The 20,551-nt window shown below is 39.3% G+C and overlaps 1 protein-coding gene across 1 annotated transcript; it reads right to left on the bottom strand.

Annotated features, from left to right (window-relative positions):
- Positions 1-4,999: 4,999 nt before the first annotated feature.
- Positions 5,000-19,848, bottom strand: LOC107188274 (sodium- and chloride-dependent glycine transporter 1-like). The gene is made up of 10 exons (XM_015576542.1): positions 19,801-19,848; positions 15,240-15,495; positions 13,928-14,086; positions 11,306-11,510; positions 10,642-10,813; positions 10,006-10,362; positions 9,298-9,507; positions 8,548-8,889; positions 7,459-7,693; positions 5,000-5,225 (listed from the first exon to the last, which is right to left on the bottom strand). The coding sequence occupies exons 1-10, from the start codon at positions 19,846-19,848 to the stop codon at positions 5,059-5,061; spliced, it is 2,151 nt and encodes a 716-aa protein (XP_015432028.1). The 3' UTR covers positions 5,000-5,058.
- Between the last annotated feature and the right edge of the window lie 703 nt (positions 19,849-20,551).

The raw sequence follows: 20,551 nt of genomic DNA, 5'->3' as shown, positions 1-20,551 counted from the left end.
ACGCTTTTTCCTCTTTCTCCGATTAGCTCCTAGGACACGTTTACTTTGTACTGTTCGCTCTACTGGTTGCTCTTAGTGACGTAAAGTCCGTAACATTACCCGGTAACCGTCTGTTTATCCGGTAAATCGAGATCCACGAACGAGCGATACGCTGTGAAACGCCTCTACGCCATTTTTCTGCTTCGACTACGTCGAAACTAAGACACACTCTACATTATTAAACTCCTAACAAACAGTCGAATAGAATTTTGAGAAACAAACTTAAGAACTAGAGCGACTTTTGTGTTTATTATGTGTATACCAATGAGTAATCCACTATATATTTTCCTCGTAAGATGGCAATATATAATTTAAATTCTATAGAACTTTCTGGTCGATAAAAATGGCGTTGGATATTCTTGATTTTCTTCGAAGCAAATAGTTACTTTGATAAAAAAAAAGGGAATCGATTACTTATTGATGAAAGTAATATTGATTTTTGTTTGTTGCAATGGAAGTGGAAAATCTTTAAAACAATTATTGGCTGTTTATGATATAGAATTGAACTTGTTATTATTATTGGGCTGCAAGAATTGAACTGTACAAGGTCAGTGGACATCCCCAGTGTTATTTCGCTTTTATACTTTCCACGTGTAACATTAATAGAGTACAGATGTTAAATACTTTAAGAACACCCTGTTTCCAATTTTTCGTAATGGGTGATCGAAGAGCAGGGGAAACACCAGAGTCAGTGATCCTGATCAGTTAATATCCTTTCTACCCGTAACAATTACTTGTTTTTTTTTAATTCTGCAATTATTTCCATCGATTCGTTGGAACAGGATAACAATAATGACACGAGGACTGGCAGAAAAGAATCAATACACCAAATTGTATTTTCGTCTGATAATCGCTACGAAGATAAATTGTTGGAACGAAATTCCATGTTATTTCTAATTAAACCCGGGTAATTTATGTTCCGTTTGTTTTTTATCGTGTTAGTGGCAATGTTACCGTGTTGTTACTGATAATTCTACGTCACTGAATCTTAACCCTACCTAGGACAGTCGACCACATGGCCACGCCGGTATAAACCGGCTGCTAACGATATTATTACTATTCATTACTTGTAACATAATCATTACAATTAATAAGTATTATTTATTGTTGATGTCTGTTTGTCAATGACGCACTAAATATCTCACTCTCCCTCTTTTAGTTTCGGTTAAGTTCCTTCTTAAACCTGCATTCGATTCGCCTGTATAGCCTGTAGGGACATTGAAGTTTGTCGAACGCTTATCTATCAGTCACCCTTTATCCGCGAATCCCAAGATTTTAAGAACACTGATCACGATTCGTCTGGTTAAGCGGCCGTTTTTCTCGAGGTTTCCCTTAACAAAGAAGCTCTGTCGATGATTATGTCTCCGGATATGGCTAGTTAGGAATTTTTATCTCCTTCTAGAGTGATTAGCAGACGCTTTCGTAAAATCAGACGTGAGATTAATCGTCGAAATGCGAAAATTCGAACCAGAGATGGGCAAACTCATCTAGATAAAAAGTTTCGAATAACGAATAAGAAATAAAAAAAAAGTATTTCGTTATTTTTAATTGTTCAAACGTGGAAATTTCAATTTTTATAATAAAATCATTCTACTTTATGAATGAATCGACATTTGTCGAACAATCATTTAATCTTATTAACTGTTTAAAGCTCAGAACGACACCCTCAGATACTGCTGCTTTTCACTGTGTATTATTCGAATAAAATTCTGCCCAACTCTGCTTCGAACGTATCGTTATTAGTAGTCGAGAAAATTACTGAAATGTATATAATATGTATGACATTTCGGAGCATTGATCGATTTGAAAAAAACACTTTCAACGTCTTCGACACACGCGAGTGTGTCCTTCATTCGATACTTGGGATTCGAATTGGCGTCCTATCGAATGGATTTGCCTATTCTCTGAAGCTCTGGGTATTAACAACGACTAGGTTCTAAAACGTTAATTAGGTCACCGAGGATCCATCGTGCACGGTAGACGTCGAGGATCCTCCTCCACTAGTTCGTCCCTTTGAGCAAAGGATCGATTGGCAAAGGGGGATTACTTGCGCCTGAATGGGATGGATACGCTCGCATAAAAACAATTCGTAAAAAGAAAGGTACATTACTACGTAACGTCACAAATATTACGCTTTCCAGCTTAATCGAGTAACAATTAAAATAACCGCTTCGTATTTAAACCGTAAATTCGTTCTTCTTCTCGTACATCAACCCTAACGATACACTGTAATAAAGAAGTGAAACAATTAAAAAGTTAACGGACGAGAAGAGAGATCTAGTAACAACAGGCTGCGCAACCAATCCAACATGGCGGCGCGGATCGTTAAGTTAAGAGGACGAAAAGTGGAGTTTAGGCCCGTGTTACACTAGAAAATATACGTATACTCACGCACACACTTTTTTTCCACGATTTATAACTCACGCATCACGGTCACGCGATTTCCTTACGGCACGCTCACGGATATGAAGTTAACATAATATTTATTCCTCTTTTTCTGTGTTTACCTTCGAACGCAGCGGGTTTCGGTAACGTTAATAGTTTCTTTTATATTGTTATTTTTTATATATATATATATATATATATATATATATACATTTATATATACTATATGTATATCCTGTAACGTGTGTATACGGATGTAGTACAGTTAATTGTTTTTTGTTATACATACGATACAGCTAGCAACATTTTACAAACGGGGTTTCACATAAAAAATAAAGAATCACGAATCTCTCACGTTTATTGACTGTACGTACGCGCGTTAATTCGTCCAGCACCACACGGCGGCGTCGCGCGCGGACTTGTTTAATAATTTATTTATAATTCCCTACATTCCCGGTCGGGAACGACCCGTGACCGTTCTCTTTACCCGCTGAAACGACAACACAGCCGCCATCTTGTCCCCGTTACGCGCGAAAATATCTCCCTTACCCCACCCATTTACGCTCCATCCACTTTGCTGGCCACTTCAGCATCTTTCTGTACCACGCCGTCGCGCAAAATACCTAGCCTATTTTCCCTGAAAGTTTTCGACAGCCCGAAAATTAATAGGAATCGAAGGCGTGACCCTCGCGGAAACGCTTCAAAGCCACCCTAACCGATGCGAAAATATTGTTCCTTTAAATAGCACAGACAAATCGCCGTGCTCTCTGTCTCGATGAAGATAACTAAGTTTGTATCTAATTTGGAAATAAGGGTTTTTTCAAGTTGTAATCCTTTTTCACCGTAGTCAAATTAATTCTGTAAAGAATATCGTCATTATGCGAACGATATAGCAATCAATGTATTAATGCTCCTCGAGTGCTCTTGATATTGATAGATTCGTCGGTCCAATAGTTAACGACAAATAGTCTTCATCTATGTCAGGAAATACATTCCTGTTACGTCCAACTATTTAACCCTTTAAGCAGTCTTGTGAAAAAATAATCAAGTCGAACCTCTGGAAATTACATTACGCATACTCGATAGAAAACAGATATAACAGGAACTTCGTGGAGAAAAAATAAAAACTTCAATGAAGTTATTCGATTAGGCATTTGAAACACTGCAACGTAAATTGACTGCAAATGTTCACCGCACTATTTTACCTACAATCGTATACATTATCTTCTTCTGTTAACTTATCCGTTCTACCCGTAAACACCGCTCAAAGGGTCGAAGCATCAGTCAAAAATATAGCAACAATCGCGACAGGGGCCAGCTTGAAAAAAATAATTCTCTATTCACCACGTCGGCTGTACGATTGTTGCGCTTTCTCTGCTGGAGGACATCGATAACACAACGCAGTAAGGATAGACGCTAAATCTACTATATGTATCTACAAGGACCGGCATCATCTTCACGTTCAAAGTGTTCTCCACGTTAGTAGCCCGCTTCCTCGATTTGGTACCGCGGGCAAAACATCCAAACTCTCGAAATGAAATTCTCCCCAGAAAGGGATAACACATTCCACGAATTACGTGGAACATCATCTCGCGAGTCGAACATCGAACTATACTCAACGATCACGAAAACTACAAATTTACAAAACTCATTTAGCGTCTGAACGATCCCGGTAACAACGATCCCTTCCCGCGATTGATCTTGCCTTGTTTCAACAAAGTGCTTCTCCACGTCGACACGATTACTCCCCGATCGTTTCTCGGCTGGGTTAAATCGAATCTGGCTAACGCATGGGAACGACTAAATCGATCACTATGCGGGTAAAATAGTATACCTTGGATAAACCTTACACAGAAGCGGTTAACCCAACCGTGATGGCGCACCCCCACGTGATGGTGGGGTGTAAAGTTTGACGTTTGCCTAACTTGTGTCTCGATATTTGTCTCTAATTTGTGGTGTGTCCGCGTATACACGCTGATCAGCGAAAAACGTGGTAATTTTCTTCGCTATGAGTACGGTAAATTTGTTAATTCCTTTTCACGACTTCATGTATGTACAATCGAAAGCAGTGGAGTAGCGAAATTCTAAGTTTTCGCACATGTCGCGCGACGTGTAGAGAGCGTTTCGCACAGTTTCTCTGCACGCCCGTCACTTCGGTTCATCCGCCATCTTGCGTCGCTGAGCGACACTATTACGTACTCTGTCGTTCCACGTGTACACCGTTACCTAAATAACCTCCTCCGGTATATTACTCTCGCTTCGGATACGGTAGTAAATTTTTATGGTCATTGAATAACATCCGATCGATATAAACGTCGAGCCAGTCGACTAAACTGTTAAACCTCTGAAAGGGGATAACAAGCCTTACATCGTGATCATCGAATAAATATAAGTATCTCCTGTATACTTCTAATAATGGAACTAAAATGTACATAGTTTCCCGGTTACTTGAAAATACTGAATATTCTTGTGGTTCCGAGGTGTTTGTATAGAAAATAATCTCTTTTTCCTTTTCGATCGATCGTTACAAACCTATACACACGATATGCAGCTGTGTACCTGTTATTGGCGCGTTGCGTTTTTGGCGATAGATTCTTGGGCAGACTCATCTTTCGAGGTGAAATGAACATCGTGTCAGACTTGTTGAGATGTGATCAGGTCGGTTTTACTGGAGTTCTTCAGGATCGACGGACCGGGTAGCTTCTGAGAGGTACCGGACGAGCCCGACGGCTGCACCATCATCGGTTGACCGTTCACCAGGACAATGGTGTCTCGTACGGAATCGTAGCCACCTGGCGGACCTGGATCACACTTATTCTTCAAACTATGTCGAAGCCCAGATAGCACATGACATGTTCATTCATGCACAACAGCTATGTTCAAGGCGTCATGTGCTATCTGGGAGGTGTACAATTATTTAAATTATTATAAAATAATCAGAAGTTCATGGCAAATGCAGTTTGGAGATGAAGAGGACTGACATGAAGACAACCATGATTAATTTCTACTGAACTTTCCTAAGTCTTTAAGATATAGCCTTACAGAAATGTGGACAAGACTCTGCACTGGCGATGTAATAATAAAAAGAGAAGGGCACATTATCTTAAATCCGTTTTCACCATTTTGTTTACTTATTTAGACAAAATGAAACCATAAACTCGGTCTTCGAGAGAAATTTGAGGTAATGCTTTAAACGATGATAATCCACTTTATAAAATCAGCTTTTACCAAACAACTTTCCAAAAGTAGAATTTCCGTATCTTGTTTAATTTCATATATGTATATTTCGTCCATCTTCATACCCCTCGTCACACCCTTCACAGTTAAACAATTACGTTGCACGAATTAACACTTTGATGTCGGATGAGGTAGTACATAGTAGTACGTCTATCTTAACTGAGAACAAGAATAGTAAAAATAGGGAAAAATTGCTCTCCCTGTATGTAAAGTTTGAAAAATAGAAGTTAAGTAGCAGTTTCTAAATATTTTTAAAACACCTGGAGTTGTGTATTCGCAACACACAAAACCCCTCCCGCCAGCAAAGTGTTAAAAGACTCTTCTCAATATTCAAACGCCAAGTGTATCGAACGGTAAAATTCGACTTGTAATCAGCAAACACCTCCGCGAACCGAACCGAATTTTGCTACCGCTCCGAAACGCTTATTATAAATCCCACGAGCCGTAATTCAGTTTCACGAATAATTTCCGTTCGGCGAGATCCGTCGTCCTTGACACCTCGCGAGCCAACCGAGTGACGGCGTTAATTAAACTCTTAAACCTTATTAAAACGACGACACGCGGGGGAGGTCAAAATAACGATCAATCTGCCTCCGAAAATCGTGATATGTTGCCCCAACCCCTCCAACGGAATAATGTCGATCGTGGTGTAAGTATCCGCGCATCGGGCGCATGCAGTTATCGATCACTATGCACATTGCGTAGGCGGTGACCAACACGGGACATGGAAGCGATTACGTTAATAAAAAAAAAAAACACGATCCCGATGTTGCACACGGTCCCGTAATGCCTAGATTGCACCGTCTCGTATTATATCGAAATTAATTATCCGCGGCGCACGGCCGAACCGAGAGCCGATTATAATGGCGCTGGGGCTGACCAGGCCTGGTGGTTAATATCGAGATACATGTACAGAGTCAGGGCCGTTCCTGGGTTGATGGCCGTCCGGATGCAAAAACAGAATCGTCAGCCTCATTAATTTAATATTATTCTATTAAGAATTTGATATGCCCTGTTTACTTTTACATTTATATTGTATAAATAGTTCTTTAACATTTGCGTATTACGTAACATTTACGTATATACTAACGCATAATGTTTGTAATAATGATGTTATGGTTGATAGATAGCGACCATTAATTACCTACACGAATTTAATCCAATAAATATGGCTAAATGTCATATGCTATTTTAGGCTGTCCATAAAGATAGTTATTCTTGTGTACGAGTAGTGTTACAAATATTATATATAAAATTAATTTCATTGAATTCTGATTGTCTAAAATTTTTAGAATCATCAGAAAAGTTTTGATTATTTTTCATGCACCTTTTGAATACCCTGCCAGGAATGGCTCTGTACAGGGTATTCCACCTAACGTGTCCACCTCACTTGTTTTTGAAGATACAAAAAAATATGTGGTAAGTATTATCTGGTTATAAGGAGCAAATACTAGTAAGCAAAAATTTTTCTCAAGGCCATATTTATCGAAATTTCTAGGTCATCGATGTTGTTTAAATGGAACTACATATTTTTATTAGCGTGAAGTAACAGTTGAGATCAAGACCAATCGATTGACCTATAATAGTGTGACCTTCATGCGACCTTGAGTACAAAAAATCCACAAATGTATGAGAGTTGATTTAAATAATAAAATAACTAAGAAAGAGGGGTTAGTGTAGAAATACATCGAAGTTGATGGACATCACTTTGAGCATTTGTTAAAATAAATATATATAGACACAGGGAGAACCGGATGATGCGCGGTGTTTTAGTCTTTTAATTAAGGTCCTGATTACCTGGCGATGGTGTGTGAGTGAGCGTTCTTGATGGCGTCGACGGATTTCTGGCGGCTGGTCCCCAATCGGACGTCGGTTGCAACAGCATCTTCGCCCGCCGCCAAACTCTCTTCCCCTTTCTCTTCTTCGTTCTACCTTCGATGTGTCTCTGATAAGATGGCCGGTTGTCCAGGTCGTCGTCGTCATCGTCGTCGTCATCGTAGGCGGAACGTCGACGTGGATCTTTCAATTGATTCTGTGAAACGTGGCAAGATAATCATTGAACGAATATCGTAAGACAAAAGTATACATATATTATGCCTAGAGTTGGAATTATGTTTATATTACAGTAAATCCTCGATGAGTGCTCGATGGTTCCTCGGCACTGAACATTAAATAAGTATTTGTTTTCGATTTTCATACAAAAATGATTGATTCTTATGAAAAACAAACAATTAGTTATCGGCACAGCTATTATACAAGGTGTTTCCAAAATATTGGTACAACCGAAAAGGATGTGATTCTACATGAAAAAATAGGTCGAAAATATAGAATAACATTTTTTCGTACGATGCTTCGTTTCGAAGATAATCAATTTTCAATATTCATCTTAGCACTGTGGATGCAGTGACAATAAGTAGAAACAGAGTGCAACGATCAGACGCGGTAGCCAAGTCCTATTCTACTGATCAAGGCATTGCACGCGTATCCAGCAGATCTTTAAATTCGATTCTCTCGAAAACGCAGCATCGTACGAAAAAATGTTATTCTACATTTTTAACTCATTTTTCCATGTAGAAGCAGATCCCTTCGGCTTGAACCACCATTTCGGTAACATCCTGTATTTTTCAAATTATCATTTCAAAACAAGGGAGCTTCTATTATGAATAAATTTTAATAATGTGGGACAATCGACCGTACATAATAAGTAGTTTTCAATACAGTCGATATCTGGGTGTCAAAACTCTGCAAGCTATGAAACTTTTATTAAGTTCGCTCACCTCGAACGAGGCGAATAATTGAAACAGCTATGAATCTCTAAATACTCGACGGACGGATTTGTGTCGTTCGCTCCTCACATGAAACTCGTTTGAACCGTTGATTACGTACCAGGGTCACGCCAACGATGACCAGAACGGGAATCATTCCGATGACCCATCCGACAACGTTCGCCCATTTCGGATACACATAACCACCGTACGTGAGCGGCTGGTATTCGATCCAGTTGAAAACGAGAATGAAGAACAACGTCGCCGGTGTGACGACTCGCCACATCCAGGTCCAGAAGAACCTCCAAAGTCGGCTACGCGGCCCGATCATCAGTTGCACGTCGTCGAGAAACCGATCCGCACCGTAGATCCATCCGACCAGTATGCATTCGCATATAGCGATCAACAGTACCGACCAGTTCGCCGCGTATTTGTCCATTAATTGCAACCAATAGACTCCAGCCTAGAAAATTGATTTATTTAATACCCTTTACAATCGTTCTGAAAAGGAAGCATTACAGAGAAGAAAATATGAGAGTCTATATTTCTGCCTATTATGATATTCGAATTGCGTATGGATGTATTTTTGTTATTGTAGAAATGCATTTTGTATTCAGAAATGGGAAAAGAGATGAAAGTTCCAAGTTATTGTCATAGTAATACGAATAGACTCGTGAAGATAGATAATATACAGTAAATTATCGATGACTGTTCGAAGACTTCTCGATGCTGAGTGTTCAAACGTCATCCCCACCACTGGGTGTTTGATTGGTTGCGCAGGAGACCCACCAGTGATAGGGATGACGTGTAAACATTCAGTCCCGAGGAGCCTTCGAACACTCATCGATGATTTGCTGTATCTGTAACTCACGTTGGTGGTGAAAACAATCCCTCCGGCGTAACCAAAAACAGCCGACGCTAGAACTACCCATACTTTAAAGTTCCTTAACGCCGGGAAAGCGTCCAATATGGCGGTGGTGACCGTCTCCATCAGGGCGAATTGCGAGTCGAGGCCCAGGGTGAGAAGCATCACGAAGAAAAGCAGTGACCAGACCGGTGCGACCGGTAAACGAGCTACTACCTGCATTTTAATAACGTCACAGGCGTTATACTACGAAAATTTCAGTGGGGAATTTGGGATTTTGAAAGCCATCGTAGAACATCACATTTTGGGTACCTGTCCCAATTATTGCCACCTTAAGATTGTAGCGTAACTTCATTCAATCATTTTATATGTTGTCTAACCTAAAAATCGTCTCAATTTGGAACATAATATTCTTTAACATATCTTTCATTGAAAAAAATAGTTTTATACATTAAATATGCAGAATTATTTAATAAGACGTGTCTCTCCATTGCTTTCCGTTTCTACTTAATACCACGCCCAATGCACGTGTTTCGGATTAATTTCCAAAGTCGATTTTCTCAAAAACAAAGCCTCAATACAAACATTGCATATCATATTTTTAATAAAACAATATTAAATTAATAAGGGCATGGATATTGATTTTACACCCGGGCGGCCAGGAACGTAGGAACGGCCCTGAAATAAATAAATAAACAATGTTAAGTGACTCACGTCAGGATACACGATGAATGCCAGTCCAGCGCCTTGATCGACGACAGAGGCGACCGGAACGTCGAGCTCGTGAGCCAGGAATCCGATCACCGAGAATATCACGAAACCGGCGAACAACGATGTCCCGATGTTGCTCACGGCGACGATCAACGAGTCTTTGTAACAATTGTTGTTGAACTTGTTGTAAGAACTGAGCGTGATCAGACCGCCCCAGGCGGGGCTAAGGGCGAAAAAGATCTGGACCGCGGCGTCGCTCCACACTTTCGCGGACATTAGTCGCCTCCAATCGGGCGTCAGATAAAAGAGAATGCCCTCCTTGGCACCAGGAAGCAGAATGCCTCGAATGAAAAGAGCGATCTGTGGGGGACAAAAAAAAAAACGAAGCGATTTTGCTTTACAAATCATCGCGACGCTGAACGATTGCTCGAAAATGGAAAGGAATCGGCTTCGCGAAAGGTCAAAATTGTGTGTAATTATTAACTACTATCATTTCATTGCATCTATTCGAAACTCTATACACGAATCTTCAAAAAGATGACCTGTTGCTAATCGAGGTTAATTTGCATATTAAGAATAACCGTGCACTGGTTATGAAATGAAATTAAAGAGACTGTTGCTTGAAAAGTAACCACTCACCAGAACGACGTACGGGAAGAGAGCAGTGAAGTACACGACCTTCCCGGAGCTCTGAACGCCTTTGCTCAGACAGAGGAAGACGATGACCCACGCTAGAAGGAGGTTTATTGCCATCGAGGGTCGAATGGAACCCGTTTCCTCGATCGCGCTACTCATCCCCAACACGTGATTGCTAAGTAGAAAAAGAAACATCTATCACTATACATATACGACATCCAAATGACATTCGTTAACCATTGCAAACCGATGCCGGAGTCTCTTCAGACCCAACCATAAAAGGCTAGTATATAATCTCTCCCAGCTTAACCCTCGTTGAAAATAATTTTATTATCAGAAGTATCCTTCGAAATGAAAATCAAAATGGTCGAAATTACTCATCCCACTTAACAAAAGCTTTAAAAAACGACTGCTGTGAGTCTAAGTGGACCCAATCGACGTTATCTATGCTATTACTAAAACGATCAGTATTGCAAATGGTAATACAGTAGAACGTCGACTATAAAAAATTCCCAAATACAAATTTTTGGAGCACAGAACGAGTGTACAAAGGTATTCGTCTATTCTATCTCCTAGACAAAATAATCGGTAAACCATTCATCAAATCTTTAGGTGATAATCTTCAGATAATCGAGGTTCTACTATACTTCTTGATGAATATTCTTACTTGAAATATTCCTCAGCCGGTGGTTTCCTAATCGCGCTAGTGATGTTTTCGATAGTCAGGCCCATGGAAGCCATTTGGGTAGAGTTCAAGCATCTCCCTTTAAAGTAAGTCATGTTCTGGGACGTGCACGCTTCCGCAGCCTCCGGCATAAAACAATCATCCGTGCTCCATGGCGGCTCGCACCTGCTCCACGGCAGTTTACCACCTCCGCCGAACGTCGCTAAACATATTTTGTTGGTCAGAACGGTAGTGTTTGTGTACGTTCGGGATTATAGCTGCTACGAGCGTTATGGGCAATATTTTGTGGGTTATATGGCCAGTGGAGAGTTACTTTAAAGCCTTCTCTAACGTAAAATTAATGGCCCCTATAACAGACGATATATTCGAAGTTAACAGCTCAGAAACAATTATTTGCTGCAATAACATTTTTTTACTTCTGCTCTTCAACTTGCCAAAACCTTTGCTTCGGATAATATATTATTATTACGTAGTTACTTCGGCAAATTACTCTGTGAAAACGTGAGTTTACATGACATTTACACGTTTGTAATGGATACAAGTCGTACGATGTGTCATAAACGTATTTCTCAGGTTCGACAAGAATATATCTTCCTGTATTTTTAGTATGGACATTTAATTAAGCATCCTTTAACTTTTTCATAGGGTTTTACGAATCGCACGTATACTTGGAAGCAATAGGAAGCTGGCAATGCTTCCATATATTTAGATATTAAGTTATATAATAATCATTAAATAAGAAAACCTCTGAATAACAATCTGAGATAATCTCTCACTTTTAGTATCGCTAAAGAAAAGCAGATCTGAAGGATGTTGTATATTTAGAAGAAAACGTCGATCGAAATTGATTGTGACAGAAAACATTTACACAGTAAATTGAGTTACGAATCGCGGTTGGATGTGTCCGAAAAAAGGGCGACGCGGGGTGACATCCTGTTCCCACACAACAGTTCCGCTCCCTCTATTATTTTACCCTGGAATCGTCAGTAAACATATATTCGTACATAACATTCATCGTTAGATGTTCGTCCATGATTCTTCTGTTTCACACTAATTACTTTAATTACCATCTAACCCAATTATACGCAAACATCAACAATCTACACAACATCTAATAAATTATCGCAACAACTTCGGGCACGTGACGTCAATTTTCTCCTTCCCAAATTCGATTTAACGAAGGAAATCTTTAGGTGTTAAAGAGTATCCGCGAAGGTCCGCTCGAAATGGGCCAACTTCAGCACCGAGAGATCAATACCTCCCGCGTATGATGTCATATTTTCATCGCAGTCCGAAATCCGGCACGGTAACATTGTCTACGCCAATACTCAAACATCAGTTAACTCGCGCAATGAAACGTGATCTTCGATGTTTTCAATTTTCTTGAGAACGAAACCTCCCGAAAAGAAATAATTTCACCCCACTTATTTACACAACACTTGTACTGCTCATTAGAGGTACCCTTATATTGGAGCTCCATCCTACACTTGAATCTAAGGTATGCGAAATAATTATATCGGACAAAATATTTCTAAATCTTCCTTAACGAATGCATCTCTTTGTTTTATTTATAATTTCGTCGTAACATTAATGCTTGTAGATAAAATATAACTGTACTACAGATGTTTGATTCTTGTTTATAATATTTGTCTGACTTAATTATTTTATTCATTGTTCTAAAACATTCAGCTCTTAATTAACATAAAATTGAAATAATTAACTGAATATTAGTTTTTTTAATATTTCAATGAATAGAACATTTTGTTAGCGAATATTTTTTTATTCGCTTATTTAACAATTTACCTTGTCCGATATAATTATCTCGTGCACTGTATTTCTTCCAAGAAACTACAATTCTCCCCGATATTTCCCCGCTTAATTGACACAGCCTTATCTCCACTAATTCCTGGAACTGCCTTCACGGAGCAGCGTCCACGTTATCTACGCTGAACATCGTGAAACAGCTGTTCGAACCTTCCTCACTGTTTCACTTACACTCACTGTCAGCTAAGACATTGTTTCGCAATGTGAAGCAAGCGAACTAGAGAGGAAGAGATGACAATCGGCAATTCTTTTTTTTTTAACTCGAAAAAAAATGTTCTAAAAAGACTTCTGTGCCTCTTAAGGGGGTATTCTAATGTAAACGCCCGTTTTCAATGTGATATTTGATATTTCTTTTGCAAAGAAATTAATAAAATTTTCCATGTGGCCCAGGTCTGAAAAAGTTGGGACGGTTGGAAAGTCGTGGAAATAGCCTCCTCTGGTAACCCCCTAGTCCCAATTGTGGGACTACAAAATAGGTACCGACGCTGAGTCACAGCTGGGCCTTGGTGAGGAATATCAAAATTCCCCTCTCCCAGGTCACATTCTAAACTAAACTAAACTAAGGACCTCCTACAGCTTGATAAATTTATTTCAAATACTGAAGTAATTGTTAAACCGAACATGAATTTGGCATAAATTTCAGTAACTCCGAGACCAAGTGGTAGGATGTCTTTCCCTTACATCACTTTTTCCTCTAATGGTAGCCGAGTTTGCTCGTGAGGGTTCCCTCTATTCACGATTGTAACAGCACACAAGTAAACATGTAGCTTGGAAACTCACCACTGATGGAGACGAAGATGTAATAAAGCGTCCAAGCGATGATCAGGTTGTAATAAAGCATCACCACGGAACTGACCAGGACCATTCCGTATCCCAATCCGCGCAGAAGGGGGCAGAACCGTTTGTAAGCCGCCACCGGGCCAAGGCTCGCGTACTGGCCTGAGGGGTTGGTTATTGGAACAGAGAAAGAGAGAGTAAGAAAGAGGAAAAGAAAGAACAATAAATGATATATAATGTTACGTGTTACCCGATAGGTAGCACGTATTGTATAATGTTAAAGCGAGTCTAGTTAATGCGAAAAGACGTGTCAAGATAAGTACTCCTTCTCTTTAAATAAATAATTCTCCCTTTTTATAAACATTGCCTTTGTATCGTTTAAAATTGCAATTGTATCATTTGGGGTCGATATCACGGGTGGACGAACGCCTAAAAATAACGTTAAGTAACCCGGTAACACGGCACGATCGTTCATTGATCGTTCTATTTCAGCGTGTCAACCAGCCAGAAACGACTTGACCTTGGGAATCGTGACGGATAAGAACGGTTTTGCATTCTTATTCGTACATTGTCCAACCGGCTATTTCTGTTACGATGGGACTATGCGTCTCGGTTGGTTGTTCCGTTTTCATAATCGTAAATGGTATTTTTATCGGTGGTGTGTATGTATGCTGCTGTCGTGTCTCGTGACGATAACGAGACTTTGAGAACGAGTCGGAGAAACGGAAGGTCTGCCGAGAGATCTTCTGGTTCTGCCGTTGATGGAATTGTCTTTGGAAGTTTCGACACCGTCGAGTTATACTTGGGTTAATCGATACTGGTATTGTGGTAGAAGTTTTCGAGACACTGGAGGTGGATTACAGTGGCTGTAACACTATGGCTTTGGGAAAGATCGATGGCGACTTGGTGATAGAGCAGCTGGGCTTGCTGATCGCGTTCGTTCTAATGTAGATTTTAGAACATTCTAAGGAAGGTTACATTTTTAATAAACAATAATTCTGTACATAGAACAAAATTTGTTAATTTTCCCTCTTATTTGACAGCTGAAAGGTATGTAACCCCCTTAGGATTATATGTATATGTAAACTACAGGTGCCAAAACTAATCTAGAAGTTCCTCTGATAAAGAATATCTATAACGTAAAAATTGAAATCAGAGTTCGGGTCAAATTGTGATGTTCCCAAACAGTGCACACCGCTTAAGGTGTTATATTTCCGAAGATATTACTTCGAACGTTCTACAGAAGGGATTTTCGTGCAGACTTTCATGGAACTTTTAATTGGATTACGTGATCGAAAGAAATGTTCGCGGTTACCTAAGGAAAGCTCCATGAACATCAAAGGCAGTCCGGCGATTATGAGCATCACCGTGAACGGTATTAGAAACGCGCCGCCTCCGTTCGAGTAGCACAGGTAAGGGAACCGCCAGACATTGCCAAGTCCGACGCTGTATCCGAGAAGTGACAACAGGAAGTCGAATTTCCCCGTCCATGTTCCACGCTCGGGGTGTTCGTCCTCGCCAGCTTGCAACGGCGCTTGGCTGTTCGCCACCGAATACTTGTCTTCGTTCTGCTGAAAGAGACAACGCGACATTCTTTTTTTTTTTTACTTCGTTCAGTCACCTCGTTGAATGAAAATACTTCATGGGCCGAAAGCTGATCGGAGAATAATTGACTACGAATCTTTCAATCGCCTTTCATTAAATCTAAAGCATGAAATTAATTTTTAATTTAATTTTCTACTCTTCTTAATTGTATGATCAAAATAGACTGTAATGTATACGGTGATTAAATATATAATTGAACGATAAGAGTTTATACTGCTTTCTAAGGAGATTGTTCGGTTTTAATCATTCTGGGCTCAAGAATGCAACCGGAAGCCTTTTCATTCCTTCTGTACTCCTTCTTATTGTGCGGTGAAGATACAATTTAATAGAACAAGGACGATTAATGAGTGATGCAATGTTAAGAGGACCTCGTTATCTTCTAATCACCCTATTCGTTTGATTTTCCCTTTTTTTTCGGCAGTTTATCGAACTCCATTGTAACATATAATATACATTGCGTGAGAAAACTATAAAACCACCCTTAAATTTCCAATCCTTATGTATTGTGGTCAAAATAAAAGTGAACCATTCTTTTGCTAGGGAATATAATCTATCCTTTTCTACAGAATCATTATTTCTCAACGTATTTTCTAATCACTCTTTCTTTTTTTATTATTCCTAAAAAGTTGAGAAGTTCAATTAGAAATTACTAGAAAACGTCACGAAATATACACGATACTTAGGACGATAAATCCAGAGGAAATCTGTATACGGTCGTTGCTCGGAATCCAAGAAACGCTTCGAACTTCCGCCATCTTCCTCAACATTTCCCAATGGTCGCCGGTTCGTTCTGCAAAGCACGTGAGTGCATCGCCTCTCGTAGCGATACTGCAATGTCTGCGAACTTTCCACGGGAATTACGAATGCTAATGACCATTGGGAAATTAGAGCTAACAAATTGATTCGATGTTCCGGTGCACCACTGCTGACTTCACCGACACACTCTTCACCGTGACAGACCGACTTCGGTTAGTAACAATTGGAAAATGGAGACATCTTAACTGTTATAAGACAAAATTTAAAAATGATGGTACAAGAGTTAATATTTTTAATTAAAAAATATTCGTTAGGAATAACCATTATTGATGGCAGAAATTTAATTTGGTTACCAGTAACCATTATAGATGACCCGAATATTATTTTGTTTACCGATAACGAATATTGACAACAAAAATTTGTTCTGGTTATATTCGACTATTGTCAATTGTTACTAATATTACTGATAATTAGTATTCATGGACATGAACAACAAAATTAATTATAAAGCATACACATTTTATTAAGCAAGCAAACGGTATGAAAATATATAAATATTAATTATCAGTAATGTTAATAAAAATTGACTACAGTAGAATGTAACCAGACAAAATTTTTGCCGTCGATATTGGTTAGCAAAAAAATGTTACGCCGTCGACAATGGTTATCGGTAATCAAAATGAAAGTTTTATCATTCATAATGGTTATTAGTAATTACAACAATTTAAAATGAATATTTATTTATCGTTTCATTTTTTGAGATATTCCTTTGAAATTTATTGATAACTGGCGTCCATTTAAATAACCATTAATTTTTACTCAATGACTTTTTTCCGAAAAATGTCCGAAATAACTTTCAGGGTCTCAGAAAAAGGGTCAATTGGTATTTACGTATTATAAAGCGTTTCACTCTGCTCTCAATATTTGCCGATTACAAACAAAATTCAAAATTCCCAGAATCAAAAGTTACAAATGCCATATTTCCTGAAATTAATCTTCTCGTTTCATAAAAACTGCAATAAACGCTCGAAGCCTGATACTGTTAGCGGCGCTGCAATAAAATTCGTGACGCAAATATCAAACTGCAACCCGATATTGGAATTGCAGCGGATATTTACGTCGCGGGACAATTACACGGAACACCAATTCATTCGATAAGAATTCCGCGAATCTTCTTCTCTGCTGATCCAACCGAAACCGAAAACCTTAAACGCTTTTCTCTTACTGAACCGCCTCTACAAAAGGGTCGCTAATTTAGTCGACTCACTTCTGAAAAATCCACGTTTCAGAAAGATGAAAAGGTTCGAATGAGTTTTCAAATATATAATATTCCACCGTGTTCATAACTACATTCTTCCCTTTTGAACACTACTTCACTTTAAGCCTCCCCCTACAAGATCTACATTTCGAAAGGATCGAAAACATTCAAAAATATTTCAAAAGGAACATCACTTATAATACGTTATCTAAATAATTCATTCTTTCTCAGTATCCAAAGCCAGAGTTTTTACACATATTGCATAACACCCAAAAATCGATGTTACTTAGGAAATTCTTTAAGTTAATTGACATTGTTTACTTGCTGAATTATCAGTTTATCATTCATCGTTCGCAGAACGAGTCAGTTGAAAGCAAAAGATCATCGCCGGATGCTTTTCTTCGTTCGAGCGTAAAAGGAGGCAGCCGGTCACGGAGTCAGCGAGGAATTAAATCACAAAGACGGGGGACTTTCGGATAGATTTCAATGGCGGCGCATTCAACGAGGCGTTTGTTTGTCTCCCCCGGTCGTAATAGACGTTCACATTAAGGTCATGTATATTTCGGAAAGTTCTCTCGCGGCGATTTGTTAAGTGTTCGCCTTGGCGCTGGCGAGCATTCGGATTCCCGCGAATCGATTAAAGCACGAGGAGCCCATTCAGGCAAATTTCATTTCGAGATGGATTCTGGCCCTGGCCGCGCTTACCGTCAACCACTTCCATCCGTGAAGCTCGCTGCGCCTGGGAATAACGGGCCGATTGTATCGGATTGTGAAAATCGTGATCCGAACACACGAACCCTCGAGAAATTGATATCGTGGCCCCCTATACGTTAATTATTAAAAAATCTACGATTGCGCGTTCCGCGAGAAGCGAAAAGATATAGATATACTTCTGTAATCAAATATTTCAAGTTAACGGTAATACTAACTGTCAAATGAATAGCGTGATATATTTACGCACGTGTCTATGTTAAAAAGAACGTCCAATTTGGTTAATCAGATATACCAGAAGAAATGTTCATGTATGTATTTGCAATTAACGTTATATGGTATAGGAACTTTCCAATGATTCTATATAATTGAAGAAGTTAAAATCTCCATGTGTAAAACTTTCAATATGGCGGACATCTCTGTGGTCTCTACAGGGGTTCACATGTCAGATTTCAAGGACTCCCATCTTCGAAAGATGTTCACGACCCACACTGAGTACAAAAGAGCTTTTGAATTCTAAGGTATAGGGTGGATACACCAGTAAATGAACGTTATATGTAAACAAATAGATTAAGTTATTAAAATAAGCAAATAATTAAATACCGATTTTTTCAATTCCTTGTATTATATTCAAACAATTTTCGCGCCACTGGTTAGAAATATTCATTTACTTAATATTGTTCATTCACTGGTGAAATCTGTTGTATGAACGAAATGTTAATATTAATAATAAATCAAATGTCACTTTCTATCCGTTCATTGATTCAAGCATTTCAACGATAGAACAAGCCTTCAAACATTCTTAACGTAAACGATCAGAATCTTACCCCAACGATTCTTGAACGTACATCACGAAACTTTACCTCAATGGACATTTTTTATTCGAATAAAAGCCTGTCCGTCTGCGCGCGAAACGAAGTGGAAACGGCAAAGTGTTGTATCAGTCGGTCGATCCGGTTTCTGGGAATCGCTAATGTACTTCCGTTTCCCGGGGAGCACAAAGGCTGCGAGAGTTGAGGAACTCTCGAGCGAGAAAAAGGCTTCGCGCTGACGGCGACGTTAAGAATGGCAACGAAACGTTAAGTTCGTCGAGCAAGACCAGCCGTAAGGGTAATTCAACGGTAAGCTCGCGGGTGTAATTTTAAAGGGGAGCCGGAATGAAGAACGGTAGAACAATGCTGTTGCGTGGAATGAGAACTTCCTCTAAAGTGGCTGGCATCCTTCTGAACGATCGCTCGACCGAAAAGCGTCGTACTCGCGCGTGCAATTAGCATAACTCGCGCTGAACCGAAAGGTTCTGATAGTTACGTTCCGCAATTAACTTCGAGCAACCGATTTGTCCTTTTTGAAATATTGAACATTCAATCTCTGGTTTTAATTAGGTCAATTTACTTAGACAACACTGTATTGTTAAAATTAATGGAATGAGTGGATACTACCATGATAAGAAGTCAATAATCTTCTCTCCACGAGTGTATGTAAATTATTTGAAGATGTCATTTGTTAACTATACGATGAATTATTCATGGCGATTAAATATACTCACGTCCCAGCAATCCAGGTAGGGACGAATCCTTGGTGAGGACTCCTCCATCCTTCGAACTGGCACCGAACGTATCTGCGAAGTCAGTCGAGTCGTCTCCTCTTCATGCTCTGCGAACGTTTGGTAGCTCGTGCTGGCACGTTTATCAGTGATCCACTAGTGTTCATCGTTAATTCAACGAAACTCCCGTCGAACACCGTGCTCCAATAACTTTCATTTCGTCGATTTTCGTGTACGCTTGCCTCTGTTCGATGTTCATTCTTCAGAATGTTAACCGTCTGTCTTTATTCAGAAAGGAAACAGAATTTACGAGATAATTTCTCCACTTTTGCCATTGTTAATTTAATCAAACTATAGACGAATTATGTATACAGGGTGAGACACCTAAAATAGGTAGCTTGAATATCTTGACTGTTACTGGTGATAGAAAAATATTTGTACGACCCAACTTGCATGGTATCGAGGAGCACATAACTTGATGTAAATAGTTCTCTGATAGACCGATGCGTAGAGGTCACATGAAGGTCAACCTCGTTTTTTTAAAATGGAAAGACATGTTTTACGTGTCATCTAGTGGAGCGTTTTAAGACGCGTACAATGACTCATTTATGAAGGTAGTATAAAACACGTATTTCCATTTTAAAAAACGAACTTGACCTTCATATGACCTCTACGTGTCTATTTATCAAAACCTATTTACATTAAATTATGTGCTCTTCGATACCATGCAAGTTTGATTTCACACATTTTCTTC

Source organism: Dufourea novaeangliae, unplaced genomic scaffold, assembly GCF_001272555.1.
Source record: "Dufourea novaeangliae isolate 0120121106 unplaced genomic scaffold, ASM127255v1 scaffold118, whole genome shotgun sequence".
In the NCBI taxonomy this organism is placed as follows: domain Eukaryota; kingdom Metazoa; phylum Arthropoda; class Insecta; order Hymenoptera; family Halictidae; genus Dufourea; species Dufourea novaeangliae.
This window is presented reverse-complemented; position numbering and strand designations above follow the sequence as displayed.

Coding starts and splice junctions, on each gene's coding strand:
- LOC107188274 (XM_015576542.1), bottom strand. CDS start 19,848: ATGGAGGAGTCCTCACCAAGGATTCGTCCCTACCTGGATTGCTGGGAC. Junction 14,087..15,239: donor GTTCATGGAGCTTTCCTTAG/GTAACCGCGAAC, acceptor CCAACCCCTCAG/GCCAGTACGCGAGCCTTGGC. Junction 9,508..10,005: donor CATTCATCGTGTATCCTGAC/GTGAGTCACTTA, acceptor ATTAAAATGCAG/GTAGTAGCTCGTTTACCGGT.